The 14203-nt window shown below is 39.0% G+C and overlaps 1 protein-coding gene across 5 annotated transcripts in view; it reads right to left on the minus strand.

Annotated features, from left to right (window-relative positions):
* PPP2R3A (protein phosphatase 2 regulatory subunit B''alpha) overlaps window positions 1-14203 on the minus strand; it is a 195533-nt gene that overhangs the window by 89705 nt on the left and 91625 nt on the right. For all 5 annotated transcript variants that reach the window (XR_006609229.1, XM_045088873.1, XM_045088874.1 and 2 more), the window contains one exon: window positions 7716-7818. Coding sequence is in view for 4 of the 5 variants with exons in the window: in XM_045088873.1 (XP_044944808.1) it covers window positions 7716-7818 (103 nt within the window). In the remaining variant the exon portion in view is untranslated. The remainder of the gene's footprint in view (window positions 1-7715; window positions 7819-14203) is intronic.

Genomic DNA, 14203 nt, shown 5'->3' on the forward strand with positions numbered 1-14203 from the left:
GAAAGGATGTCTATTTTTATCACTGTTATTTAACACAGTACTAAAAGTCCTAGCCACAGCAATCAGACAACAAAAAGAAGTAAAAGGCATCCAAACTGGCAAGGAAGAAGTCAAACTTTTACTATTTGCAGATGACATGATACTCTATGAGGAAAACCCAAAAGACTCCCCCCAAAAATGGCTAGAATGGAAACATGAATTCAGGAAAGCTGCGGGATACAAAATCAACACACAGAGATGTGTTGCATTTCTATGTATTGCCAATAATGAAGCAACAAAAAGAGATATAAAAAAAACCAATCCCATTTATAATTGTACCAAAAACCATAAGATCCCTATGAATAAACCTAACTAAAGAGGTAAAAGATCTGTACCCTGGAAACTATAAAACATTGATGAAAGAAATTGAAGAGGACTCAAAGAAATGGAAAGATGTTCCATGCTCATGGATTGCCAGAGCAAATATTGTTAAAATGTCTATACTACCCAAAGCAATCTACACATTTAATGCAATCTGTATCAAAATACCAACAGAATTTTCCACAGAGCTAGAAACAAACAATCCTAAAATTTGTATGAAACCACAAAAGACCCCCAATAGCTAAAGCAATCTAACAAGAAAAGAAAGCTGGAGGCATCACAATTTCAGACTTCAAGTCATATTACAAAGCTGTAGTATGGTACTGGCACTAAAACAGGCAAATAGATCAGTGGAACAGAACAGAATATCCAGAAATGAACCCCAACTATATGGCCAATTAATCTTCAACAAAGCAGGAGAGGATATCTAAATGGAAAAGAGACAGTCTCTTCAACAAATTGTGCTGGGAAAACTGGACAGCAACATGCAGAAGAATGAAACTGGATCACTTTCTTACTCCATACACATATGTAAGTAAAAAATGGATGAAAGGCCTAAATGTGAGACAGGAAACCATCAAAATCCTAGAGAAGAACACAGGCAGTAATCTTTCTGACATAAGCTGTAGCAACTTCTTTTTTTTAATTTTTTATTTTCATTTATTTGACAGACAGAGATCATAAGTAGGCAGAGAGGCAGGCAGGCAGAGAGAGGGCGGGAAGCAGGCTCCCCGCTGAGCAGAGAGCCTGATGCAGGGCTCAATCCCAGAACCCTGAGATCATGACGAGAGTCAAAGGCAGAAGCTTTAACCCACTGAGCCACCTTGGAGCCCTGAAAGGTTTTATTTATTTATTTGACAGAGAGAGAGAGAGACATCACAAGTAGGCAGAGAGGCAGGCAGAGAGGGGGGGAAAGCAGGTTCCCTGCTGAGTAGAGAGCCCGATGTAAGGCTCGATCCCAGGACCCTGAGACCATGACCTGAGCCGAAGGCAGAGGCTTAATCCACTGAGCCACCCAGGCGGCTCCCCGCAACTTCTTATTATATATGTCTCCTGAGGCAATGGAAACAAAAGTGAAAATGAACTACTGGGACTTCATAAGATTAAAAGCTTCTGCACAGGGGCGCTTGGGTGGCTCAGTGGGTTAAAGGTTCTGTCTTCGGCGCAGGTCATGATCCCAGCATCCTGGCTTCGAGCCCCGCATTGTGCTCTTTTAGCCAACTAACCCACTCAGGCACCCCTACTTACTGCCATTCTATTAACTGTTTTCTGTTTTGTTGTTGTTGTTGTAATTCTTTGTTCTTCTTGTCTTGCTATCTTCCCTTGTTATTGAATAACTTTCAAGTTTATGGTCTTAAGTCCTAACACATTCTAAAAGCACTACATTTTAGTCTATCCACCCCCATGTTTTAAATGTATTTGATGTTGTATTTTACAACTTTTTATTTTGTGTATCACTTAACTAATCATTGTATATATAGCTGATTTTACTACTTGTCTTTTAGCCTTCATACTAGCTTTGTAAGTGGTTGCTTTGTTAAGTGGTTGCTTTGTAAGTGGTAGCTTTGTAAGTGGTTACTGTATGTTTACTTTTACCAGTGAGATTTTTTCTTTCATAATTTTCTTCCAGTTATGGCATTCTCCTCTCTCCCCCCAGCCCCCACTCCAAGAGGTCTTTTGAATAATTCTTGTAAGGCTGGTTTAGTAATGATAAACTTCTTCAACTTTTACTTGTCTGGGAAACTTTCTCTCTCCTTCAATTCTGAAATATCCTTGCTAGGTAAAGTACTCTTGGTTGTGTTCTTTTTTCTTTTCTTTTCTTGTAGCACTTAAAATATATCATGCCACTCACTTCTGGCCTGCAAAATTTTTGCAGAAAAATCAGCTCATAGTGTTATGGGTGTTCCCTTGTAGGTAACTAGCAGCTTTTCCCGATTCTCTTTATCTCTAATTTTTGACACTTTAATTATTATGTGACTTGTGTGGACCTCATCTCTGTGGTTTCTGGACCTAGATGTCTGTTTTCTCCCCCAGGTTAAAGCAGCATTCAGTTATTATTTCTTCAACTATGTTTTCTGCTACTTTCTCCTTCTTATCCTTCTAGGACCCCTCTAATGCAAATGCTGGTATGGCTGATGTTATCTAAGAGCTCCCTTAAGCTATACTCATTTACCATTTTTCATTCTGCTGTTTAGCTTGAATGATTTCCACTACCCTGTTTTGCAGATGATCGATCTATTCTTCTGCATCCTCTAAAGTTGCTGATTCCCTCTCGTTTGTTTTTCATTTATTGCTCTTCAGCTGATTGGTTCTTTAACATTTTCTATCTCCTGTTGAAGTTTTCATTGTCTTCATTCATTTCTTCTCTATAGTTCAGTAAGCATTTTTATGACCATTATTTTGAACTCCCTATTAGTTAGATTGTTCTGGTTCTTTTTCTGAGGTTCTTTTCTGTCTTGTTCCTTCATTCCTAGCTCCTCATTTTGTCTCACTCTATTTGTTTCTATGTTTTAGGTAAATTGGCTACATCTGGTCATGAAGGAGTGGCCTTATGTAGAAAGCATCCTCTGGGGTCCGGAAGTGAAATCTCCTTTAATCACCAGAACCAGGCTCTCCAGGGGGGACTGCTTGTAGATTGTATGTTCCCTCCTTTTGTGGCTGGGTCACCACTGTTGTGGGCCCCTATATAGGAGTAGTTTTTGGAAAGTAAGTGTCCAGGTTTAAGGCTACCCATTAGGTGTGGTGTAGTAGAAACTGCTTTGGATGTGGGCAGCAGGCCTAGCCTAGGGTGCCTACCGGGTGTGGCACAGTGGGAACCATTTTGGAGGGGACCTGCTGGGGCAGGTTTGCAAGGCAACACCGGAATGGGGTGAGTGGTGCTAGCAAGGATGATGGAGAGTGTCAGGATTGGCACCTACTACACTGGGCCAGCTAGGCAGGAGGGCAAGAAAAATGGATCTTGCCAGTGCTTCCATTCCTGGAGAAAGTTCCTACTTTCTTATTGGTCCAACATCATGTCCCTTGGGCATTCAAAGAAGAACTGAAGTTAACTGGGCTTTTTTTTTCTTTCTCTCCATCAATTGTAATCATGCCATATTTCAGTTTGCTTCCAGCTTAGATCATGACTTTTTAAAGATTTTATTTATTTATTTGATAAACAGAGATCACAAATAGGCAGAGAGGCAGGCAGAGAGAAAGGAAGAAGCAGGCTCCCTGCTGAGCAGAGAGCCTGATGTGGGGCTTGATCCCAGGACCCTGGGATCATGACCTGAGCTGAAGGCAGAGGCTTTAACCCACTGAGCCACCCAGGTGCCCCTAGATCGTGACTGTTTTATACAGGTTTATTTTTTTCAATTTTCTTGGAGTTTTGAATTGCTTTTTTAAAACTTGTTTATATAGAGAATGCTGTGCTACAAGCATACCTTCCAGTTTCCCTGTTTCCAAATATGATAGTACTGCATAGAATAGTTTCATCCCTCCCTCTTCCCCTTTATGGAGAACTTCTTCCCAGAGAAATCCATCGCCTTTTCTATTCCGGACTGGCTGCCCTTCTGTTGTCACTTGAGGTCTTCCCTTCACTGATTGATTCTCTGGATTGAATCCACTGTTCCATGGATTTTATGTGTTCCTCTTTCTTGGTTTACTTAATTTTTTGGGAAGATTTATTTATTTTAGAGAGCAAGAAGGAGAGATGGAGAGAGCAGGTGCACGAGCATGCATGTGTGGGGAAGGGGCAGAGGGAGACAGGAGAAAGAATCCCAAGCAGACTCCATGCTGAGCATTGAGTCTGATTTGGGGCTCAATCCCACAACCTTGAGATCATGATGTGAGCCTAAACCAAGAGTCAGGCATTAGCCTACTGTGCCACCAAGGTGCCCCTTGGTTTACTTAATTGGATACAATATCTATTCAAGTAATTCTTTAGAAAATAGGGAGATAAACTTTCTGAGCCTTTAAATGCCTTTATTCTAATCTCATATCTGACTAATAGCTTGGCAGGATACAGGAAATCTGATTTCAAATCCCTAACTCCTAGAGTTACTAATGAGAATCCAATATCACTCCAATTTTTGTTCTTATTAAAGGGACCTGTTTTTTCTCTCTGGAAGCTTTTAGTATCTTGTTTTCATCAGCATTTTTCTAAAATTTTTTGATAACATGTTTGTGTATGTTTCTTTCTTTTACTCATTGTACTTTCAATCAAAAGACCTGTATTCTATATTATTTCTTTAATTCTGTGGGCAGGACTGGAGGGAGCAGGAGAGTCTGGTGTAGGAATGTTAAATCCTATTTTTTTAAAAAGACTATTTATTTATTTGGGAGAGAGAGTGAGTGTATGAGCAGGGGCAGGGGAGAGGGAGAAGCATATTCCCTGCTGAGCAGGGAGCCTGATGTAGGGCTTGATCCCAGGACCTCAAGGTCATGACCTGAGCGGAAGATAGATCCTTAACCAACTGAGCCACCCAGGCTCAGTTAAAAAAATTATATTTTTTACTATATGCTGGTTATACAGGCATGTTCCCAAGGAAGGAAACAGGGATCCCAAAGAATCCTACCAGGTTCTAGCTCTTTGTACCCATCTTATCATCCCAGTCTCTTGAATTCTCCCCATTCTGTATTATTTCTGTGATGATTTCCTTCTCTCCCTCCTTTCTTCTCTAGACTCATTAGTTGTCGAAATTCTTGAATTAGTTCTCTATTTCCTCCTTCCCTCCTTCTCCCTCTCTGGCTTTTCTCTCCCTTCCTGTGAGATGTCCTAAACTTTCGTTTCCAGGACTTATGAAAAAATTTCAGATTTTGGTACTTACATTTAAAAAATTTTTTAAAAGTAGGCTCCACACTAGGTGTGGAGCTCAATGTGGGGCTTAAACTCACAATCCTGGAGATCAAGAGTAGGATGCTTAACCAACAACTAAGCCACCCAGGACTCCCCTACATTTTAAAATTCTAACAGCTCTTTCTGGTATTAGCTTTCTGTTTTCATAATATTCTATTCTTATTTTATATAATCTATCTGAATATAATAATTATTATTTACAAAGACTTAATTTTTTTTTTAAAGAAAAATTGGTAAGACTGTATAGAGTTCCTATATACCCTACATTACATTAGCATCTGTTATAGTTAATAAATACTGACATATTATTATTATTACTATTACTATTATGAGAGACCATACTTTATTAACTTAGTTTTTGCCTAATATCTTTTCTCTGTTTCAGGATTCTACCCAGGACCTCATATTCCATTTAGCTGCACATCTCCTTAGGTTCCTTTTGGCTCTACCAATTTTGCAAACTTTCCTTTTTTCTGATGACCTTTCTGATAGTTCTGAGGACTACTAGTCAGGTACTATCTAGGATATTTCTCTACTGGAATTTGTCTTAGCATGCTTTATTTTTTGTTACTTTGTTTAGGCTTGTGAGTAAATGCCAGTATGCACTTTACTTTTGGGAATTAAGTAGGAAGTCAACTGTTTCCATTGTTTTATATACCAAACGTCAAAGAATCCTCATTTCTAATACTTCCCATTAGAACTGCCAACACTAACTTTACAGCTGCTCTGGGATCCTGCTAAGAGAATAGAGAAGAGTATCTCATTTCTCTACTGTAGTCCATACATAGCCCCTCATTCTGGGCTGTGGTTTCCTTAGTCTGTTTCTACTTTCTGGCTTTCAGAAATTGGTAATCACTTGAAATTAATTTTTTTTCCATTCTTCTCTTCCATTCCATTCATGTGTTAATTCCCTTTAAATTTTTATATTTTCACTTTAGAGGAGTTTGGTACAGAATGGGAGGAGAATGTATCTATTCAGTCTGTCAGCTTTTACTTGATGACTCCATAAATCTACTTGTTAAAGAAAAATAAAATTCCTCCTATATAAAGGAAGTATAAATGTTTACTGACTCATAATTCTAGTTTTGTTATTGTTTGCAATTCTTTTTTTAAATTTTTTTTAATTAAAGATTTTATTTACTTATTTGACACACAGAGAGAGAGATCCACAAGTAGGCAGAGAAGCAGGCAGAGAGAGAGGGGGAAGCAGGCTCTCTGCTGAGCAGAGAGCCCAATGCGGGGCTCGATCCCAGGACCCTGAGATCATGACCTGAACCGAAGGCAGAGGCCCAACCCTCTGAGCCATCCAGGTGCCCCTGTAATTCTTTTGATATGGATTTAATTTATATTCCTGTCTGTGATTTTATTAAAGCTTCTAAAAAAACTCAGTCAGGAGTAGGGTCCCCAGAGGAAAAAGAATTTACCCATATGAACCATTCATGAAGGGACTATGTCATGAGCAGGTGAAAGGAAAACACAAGGGAATAGTGAGCACCAAGAACAAGCAAGAGAAGGATACTCTTACAATCTCTAGAGAAAGAGGGACAAGGCAGGGAATAGCATTATGGGAGTGAGGTAGGTAGGCACTCAAACTATGGAGAAGAGGCCATCCCTCAGAAGCTGTAGTATACAGATATAGTTGCTGTGCTGAAGTGGATTAGGGAAAAAATATACTGGCCAGACTCAGCCAGAAGCTAGCCAGGGATGGGGACCCAAAAGATGCAGTTTGTAGGAGTCAGAGCAGGGCCAGAATGGATTGAGGGGTAAAGGTAAAGGGTGGATAGAGAACTGTTATTAAAATCTAATGTTTTCAAACAGACATTTCACCAAAGGGACATACAGATGGCCAAAAGACACATGAAAAGATGTTCAACATCATCAATCATCAGGGAAATGCTAGTAAAACCTAAGTGAGATATGGTCTCACACCTGTCAGAATGGCTAAAATAAAAAAGATAAGCAATAACAAATGTTGGTGAGGATGCAGAGAAAAGGGAACCTTCATGCACTATTGGTGGGAATGCAAACTGGTGCAGCCACTGTGGAAAACAGTATGGAGGTTCCTCAAAAAGTTAAAAACAGAACTACCATAGGATCCAGTAATTCCACTGCTAGGTATTTACCCAAAGAAAACAAAAACACTAATTTAAAAAGGTATATGCAGCATTATTTACAATAGCCAAATTATGGAAGCAGCCCCAGTGTCCATGAATAGATGAATGGATAAAAAAGAGATGGTATATATAAACAAAGGAGTATTATTCAGCCATAAAAAGAATGAATGACTGAGTAGTGCCCCCTCTTCTGCTTCAGTGGGACTAGCCCTGTTTTATGATTTCTGTGTTAATTTTCATTAAACAAAATGATTTTGTTCCTAAAACGACCTTGAAAACGACTATGCTAGAAATCTGACCCTAGATTTGTATATCTCGATTGATATATCTTACAGTGGAAAAAATTTTAAAAACCTCTGAAACTCTAAAAATAAAACCCATTCTTAGAAGGAAATGAAAATTACCTGAAGTAAAGGGATAAAATCCTCCTGCTCTAGAGAGTTGGAGCTGGGCTTTGCTAGAAGACAGATAAACTTGGAGGCATCATCATGATGGTCATTCAGCAACCTATAAAAGAGACAATTGCTTAGGAAGGTGGCTACTGTGAAAAATATCTACAATATCAACAGTTGATAATTTCAGCCTCACTGGAAGGCCATTTAGATCCAGAATCAGGTTCTCTCTTTTCAATGATTTTTTAAAAAGGGAATTTTTCCATGCTCTTAATTTTGTCAAAGGGACACCTTTGTAAAAGCTTAACAAAATGGCTTATTATTTTTGTAAAATGCTTCTGGGGCTGATACCACAGAGTCAACTGAATTCAGGTAAAAATACACTTGAGGGAGAATGCCTATTCAGGTTTGGCACAGGACATCCAGACCCAGAACTCCAGAGCTACCCACCAGCTAGCCAGGAGAGAATTCATCAGCTGGACTACTATGAACCACATAAAGCAAAAACGTCTGTCTGTCCGGGTTGGCAGACATATTCAAGGCCAACCAGATAGGGGGCTTTTGAAATTAGATTTTGAAGGACCAGGCTGAAAAAAAAAAGAATGAATGCTCTTTTAAGTCTTTAAGCTTTAAGAATTCCTCATGTCCAGCTAATTACTGGACATTTCCACTTAGTAACTATACTCTGATAAAGTCAAAATAGCGATTGCTTCTTGGCCTTTTGGCTAACATTAAGTGTAGCAAAGTCAAAATATTGAAACCAAAATTATTTTAAAATATACTTTTTAATTTTTTATAAACATATAATGTATTGTTAGCCCCAGGGGTACAGGTCTATGAATCACCAGGTTTACACACTTCACATCACCCACCATAGCACATACCCTCCCCAATGTCCATAACCCACCAACCTCTTCCTACCCCCCACCCCCAGCAACCCTCAGTTTGTTTTATGAGATTAAGAGTCTCTTATGGTCAAAACCAAATTTAAAATCTTCCTTTCAAAGTCAGTCCTTTTCATGGACATGGATTTTTGTTAAAGGTGGTACCATCCCGAGTTATCTGCGTTTGAAATTTTGAGTCATTTTAAACCTATTTCTCTTCCTTATTTTCTCCACATCCCATTAGTCTCCACATTTTCTTGATTTTTTTCTTTTTTTAAAGATTTCATTTATCCATCTGACAGAGAGAAATCACAAGTAGACAGAGAGGCAGGCAGAGAGAGAGAGAGGGAAGCAGGCTCCCTCTGAGCAGAGAGCCCGATGTGGGACTCGATCCCAGGACCCCGAGATCATGACCCGAGCCGAAGGCAGCGGCTTAACCCACTGAGCCACCCAGGCGCCCCTCTTGATTTTTTTCTTTACTCACGTATTGAAAGCTAATTGTGTGCCGCATACTATGTCTGGAGCTTACAGTCTAGCGAGAGTGCTACACTAATAAGATGATACTATATGTGACAGCCACGACAGAAATAAGCATGGGTGTCACTGAAGGCCACAGGAGGTCAGTGAGATTCCCAAAAAGGGGAAGCAGGAAAGAAGGGTGCTGTGAGTCGAGAGGGTTGCATGGACAAATCCCTGGTGTGAGAGTGCATGGAATATTTTGGTACTTACAAATGCGGTGATGGTAAGAAAAGGGGACGTGAGCATGTAGGATTGGATACTGGAGGTCCTTTTATGGTAGGTCAGGGAGCCTGGACTTTAGCCTACTCCACAGAAAAATTTTAACTTGGACAGTGACAAGACCAGATGTGCTTTTCAGAAATATCAAGCAAGAATCCAACCAACCTAAGCACAGATAGTGGCAGTGGGAGATGAAGAGAAAGGGTTGAAATGGAAAGGACATGGTAATTGATGGGTGTGGAGGAGTAAAAGGAAGGGAAAAGTCCATGATGACTCCCAGGTTTCTAGCTTGGATCTCTAAGTGCTTGGAATACAAGACTGGAATATATGAGTCCTTAGGAATATTTCCTCAAAATGTTTTATTGAACCCATTCACTCTTTTCTATTTCTAGTGTACCTTTAAGTCCGGGATCTTACTACTTCATGCTGACACTGACAGAAGGGAAAAGGGTCAAAATAGAGTTCAGTGTTCATCCAACCTTAAAACATAGACAGTTCATTACAATACATCTTTTGATTATACAATTTCCCTTTTCAAAAATGTTCACTAGCTCTCTACCACTTATATGAGTAAGCCTAAATGCCTAAGTTGAACATTTGAGGCCTTCTGTAATTAGGTGGGAGCCTGCCTACCTACCTATCTTACCATTTTGCAAAAGGAAACTTCCACTCCAGGCAGCTGGCCTGATCTACTCTTCTTTGAGTAAGTCATGTACATTCTTGCCTCTCTGCCATTTCTCATGCGATTCTGCTCTCTTAGAATACCACCGTCTCCCTAATAAATCCACCTCTTCAAAAAGCCTTATCTCAGAACTATATTCTTTACTGATCTTTGTACTGTTTAATTTATGTGTATTATATATACCACTGTACTGTTAGTTTTCTTTTGTTTTTCTGGCACCTAAAGGGCAGACACAGTTATAAATAGGTCTTTTCTTCCTTAGCACCCAGCACAGTGGCTTTCATACAGAGGATTCTCAAAAAAGGTTTGTTATTTAACATATATATATACTTAAACTGACTTCATTTGTGATTATTAAAGCTACAGTATAATTTGTGTATTAATTCTCCTTATCATTCTTTAACATACTCAAGGCCCCTAGAATTAAATACATATACATTTCAAAAAAAGATTAGTATGTAATAAGTGCTGGAAAATGATCAGAATAAAACAGTGGGGATTTTTGGAAAGGAGCACTTTTATAAAGAAAGGATGGCACAGATGAGAGATACTCAGAAGAAAAAGGCAAATCAAGAATAGCTCTTTCCTATCAGAAGCATTAAGAAAGAAAGAAAAGGTGAATTATGATTTTCAGCCAATGATAGTGGCTGGTGAACTCTATATGGAAGAGAAAAGGAGAAAAATAAAAGCTGTGAAAGCTGAAGAAGGTAAACATAGCTATTCTAAACTGTTATCTTCCAAAGCTCTTAAAACAAAATATTGTTTTGTCAATAGACAAATGAAATGCTAACATTAAAATACAAGAGAAAATAAAGCATAAAAAAGCTGGAAAATATTACTGTTTGAGAGGAGTTCTGCCACAAAGCTGGTAATCTAGGAACTCAAAAAGACTGTGGACCTATGTCTTACCCCCCCCCCCCAAAATATCCAGACTGCAAGAAAATAGATGTCAGAGTGTAGACAGGAAACAGGCAATGGGGCAGGGGAATGAGGGAGAGCAGGGGCAGGGGAATAAGAGCCTAAGAGGTTTGTCTTCAAACGATTAGGGAGAGGGCTAGGGAGCCTCCACCCCATGAGCACTGGGATAGCAGGGAAATTATTTCTTGTTATTTGGTGACTTTTACCTTTGACTTTACTTTTCAAGATTACATAGAGCCTATTATTGGAGCAAGTCAGTTTGTGTATGTATATACCAATATGTTTAATTCTGTGTTCATCTGCCGGTCATTTTTCATATTTGAAAATTTAATGTACTATACTTGTGCCCAAGTCATTTTATGCAAAGTTTAAAATTTATTTAAAAATTGCAAAAATAACACTATCTTCTTCAAGGTCAATATGATAACTCAAACCATCATGCCTATGAGTTGCTTCGTCTCCCCAAATAGCCATACTAGGGTCTACTTTAAAGCACCCTTACTTTTATTTTATTTTTTAATTTATTATTTTTTGAAGATTTCATTCGCTTATTTGACACAGACAGAGAGAGAGAGAGTGTACAAGCAGGGGGAGCAGCAGACACAGGGAGAGGGAAAAGCAGGCTCCCTGCTGAATAGGGAGCCTAATGTGGGACTCGATCCCAGGACCCTGAGATTATGACCTAAGCGGAAGGCAGACATTTAACCAATTGAGCCACCCAGGTGCCCCATAAAGCACCCTTGCTTTTGAAAGGCATTTTAAAAACCAAGAAACAGACTCTTAACTATAGAGAACAAACTGATGGTTACCAGAGGGGAGCTAGGTGGAAGTTGGGTGAAATGGGTGATGGCGATTAAGGAGTGTACTTGTTTTGATGAGCACAGGCCATCATATGGAAGTGTTGAATCACTATGTTGTATACCTGAAACTAATATTACAGTGTCTGTTAACTAACTGGAATTGAAATAAAAATTAAACTAAACTAAAAAAGACATCTCAAGAGCATAGAAAGGAGCTCCCACGAGAGGGCGCTCCAACCATTTTAGTATGGGGCCATAAGCTAAAGCTTCAATATAGATAACATACACACTTAACTATTCATAGAAATTTTTTCCAAATGAGAAAAAAGACAGGGACAGTTGCCCATGCTATATGACTTCATAAGCAGTTTCCTGTAGTTACCTAAAATGAAGACTTGTGCTTCATGTCTTTTTTCCCCTTTCGCCTTTTGCAGAAATATCTTTTCCCGAGAGATAAAATTAAGATGATCCATCTCAATAAAAGAACACAGCTGTTGTGGTGGCTGCTGCTGTTCTACCCAGCAAAGCAAATGTCCACCCTAAGTCAGTGACTTACGGACTAAAGACACCCCCCTCCCCAGCCTGTTATTCTAATATTATGCCATTTAGCTGCAGGTACATCAAGTTGATTAACAGTTTTCCTTTGCTATAGTCAGCCTCAGGCTCACAAATGTAGGGTCCTAGAATATTCAAAATAAGTTAAAATATAAGTAGTTACAGTCTTCTTTCTGGGTTTAATCCCTTATAGAACAAGACTACTTTCTTTTTTTCAATCTCCCAGCTTGTTCAAAGTTTTCTCTTAAACAATTGTTGAGAATTCTAACTCACTTCTTGCTGCTTGAAATTCTGATCTCAATGGCTAAAGACACCTCTGACAAGAGCTGTGCTGTATCTCTATTGTTTCTTCCCCTGGTTCATTCTCGAGCTAAGGCCTTTTCATGGCCTGACACTTATTGGGGTTAAAGAAGCTAGTGGAATAAAAGTTAGAACATGTATACATTTCAAGTTCTCGAATTCTGCTACTCTTACATGGTAATTTAAAATAGCAGTAATAATTAATAATAGATAATTGGACCACTCAACTGAAGTCTTGACTTTATGGGTGGGAAAAGGAGAGGGAATCCAAAATGACTTCTTTACTGTTCAGGCCCTAGGCTCTATTTTCTTCCTGTAGGTTCTAGGCTATCAGAAATACCAGTGATAAATACCCTAAGGGCAAATGTCAGTTCTTCTGCTGGTTCATTCCTATTAGTTAGTGTTTACATTATTTCTAGCCTCTAAAGAATTCCCTTACTTTTATGACTACTTATTTACACACATTTTTAAAAAGGCATTTCTTAGATTTTAACCAGCAGTTTTCTATTTGCTATAGAAGAGGTGGAATGGTGATCACAGCACTGACTTTGAAGTATCATCTAGATGGTGTAAGAGGAATGATTCTCCTAGGGTCCTTTCAGTTCTTGGTATTCAGATAACTTAGAACTACAACTTAGAACTTACAACTCAGAACTTGTAACAAAATCACTAAAATTTACCTGGTAAACGTGAAGCATTTTAACTTTTAGCTTTGGTGCATCATGAACTGGTAAAAGTTCTATATACTCTGATCACTGTAGTTCTAATATAATGCAAGAAGAATTTGGTGAACTCAACTTGCTGACAGATTTTAAAAAATAAGAACAGGGACGCCTGGGTGGCTCAGTTGGTTAAGCAGCTGCCTTCGGCTCAGGTCATGATCCCAGCGTCCTGGGATCGAGTCCCACATCGGGCTCCTTGCTCCGCAGGGAGCCTGCTTCTCCCTCTGACTCTGCCTTCCACTCTGTCTGCTTGTGCTCACTCTCACTCTCTCTCTCTTACAAATAAATAAATAAAATCTTTAAAAAAAAAAAAAGAACAAATTTATTAATCACCAACTACGTTCTCAAGCATTATACTACTAAAGGCTTTTATTTATTTATTTTTAAAGATTTTATTTATTTGTCAGAGAGCAAGAGTGAGAGAGGGAATGAGCATAAGCAGGGGGAGCTGTGGGCAGGAGAAGCAGGCTCCCTGCTGAGCAGGGAGCCCAATGCAGGACTCAATCCCAGACCATGGGATCATGACCTGAGCCGAAGACAAACGCTTAACTGACTGAGTCACCCAGGTATCCTACTACTAAGGGCTTTTAGGTAGCAAGTATGCTGAAGTCTACTGTTATATGTTGATTTTAAATAATAATGATGATGACAATGATGATAACAGGTGAAGAGCATTTCTCAACAGTTTACTAGGAAGGGTAGTTAGCCCAAAAAAGGTGAGGAGAACACATGTAAAAAAGGCTGGTCAGTTGACAGAGGTAGGAGGGCAAGCTGTGACATTCTCTTACAATGTATAAGTATTATCAAGAAATCACTTATAAAGAAGAAAGGGAGAAAAAAGAAAAGAAGTAGTTCAAAAAACTCATCAGAGGTAAAATAGGTAAAGGGGATTAAGATATAC

Source organism: Mustela putorius, unplaced genomic scaffold (genome assembly GCF_011764305.1).
Source record: "Mustela putorius furo isolate JIRA1106 unplaced genomic scaffold, ASM1176430v1.1 tig00003834_pilon_pilon_pilon, whole genome shotgun sequence".
NCBI classification, from domain to species: domain Eukaryota; kingdom Metazoa; phylum Chordata; class Mammalia; order Carnivora; family Mustelidae; genus Mustela; species Mustela putorius.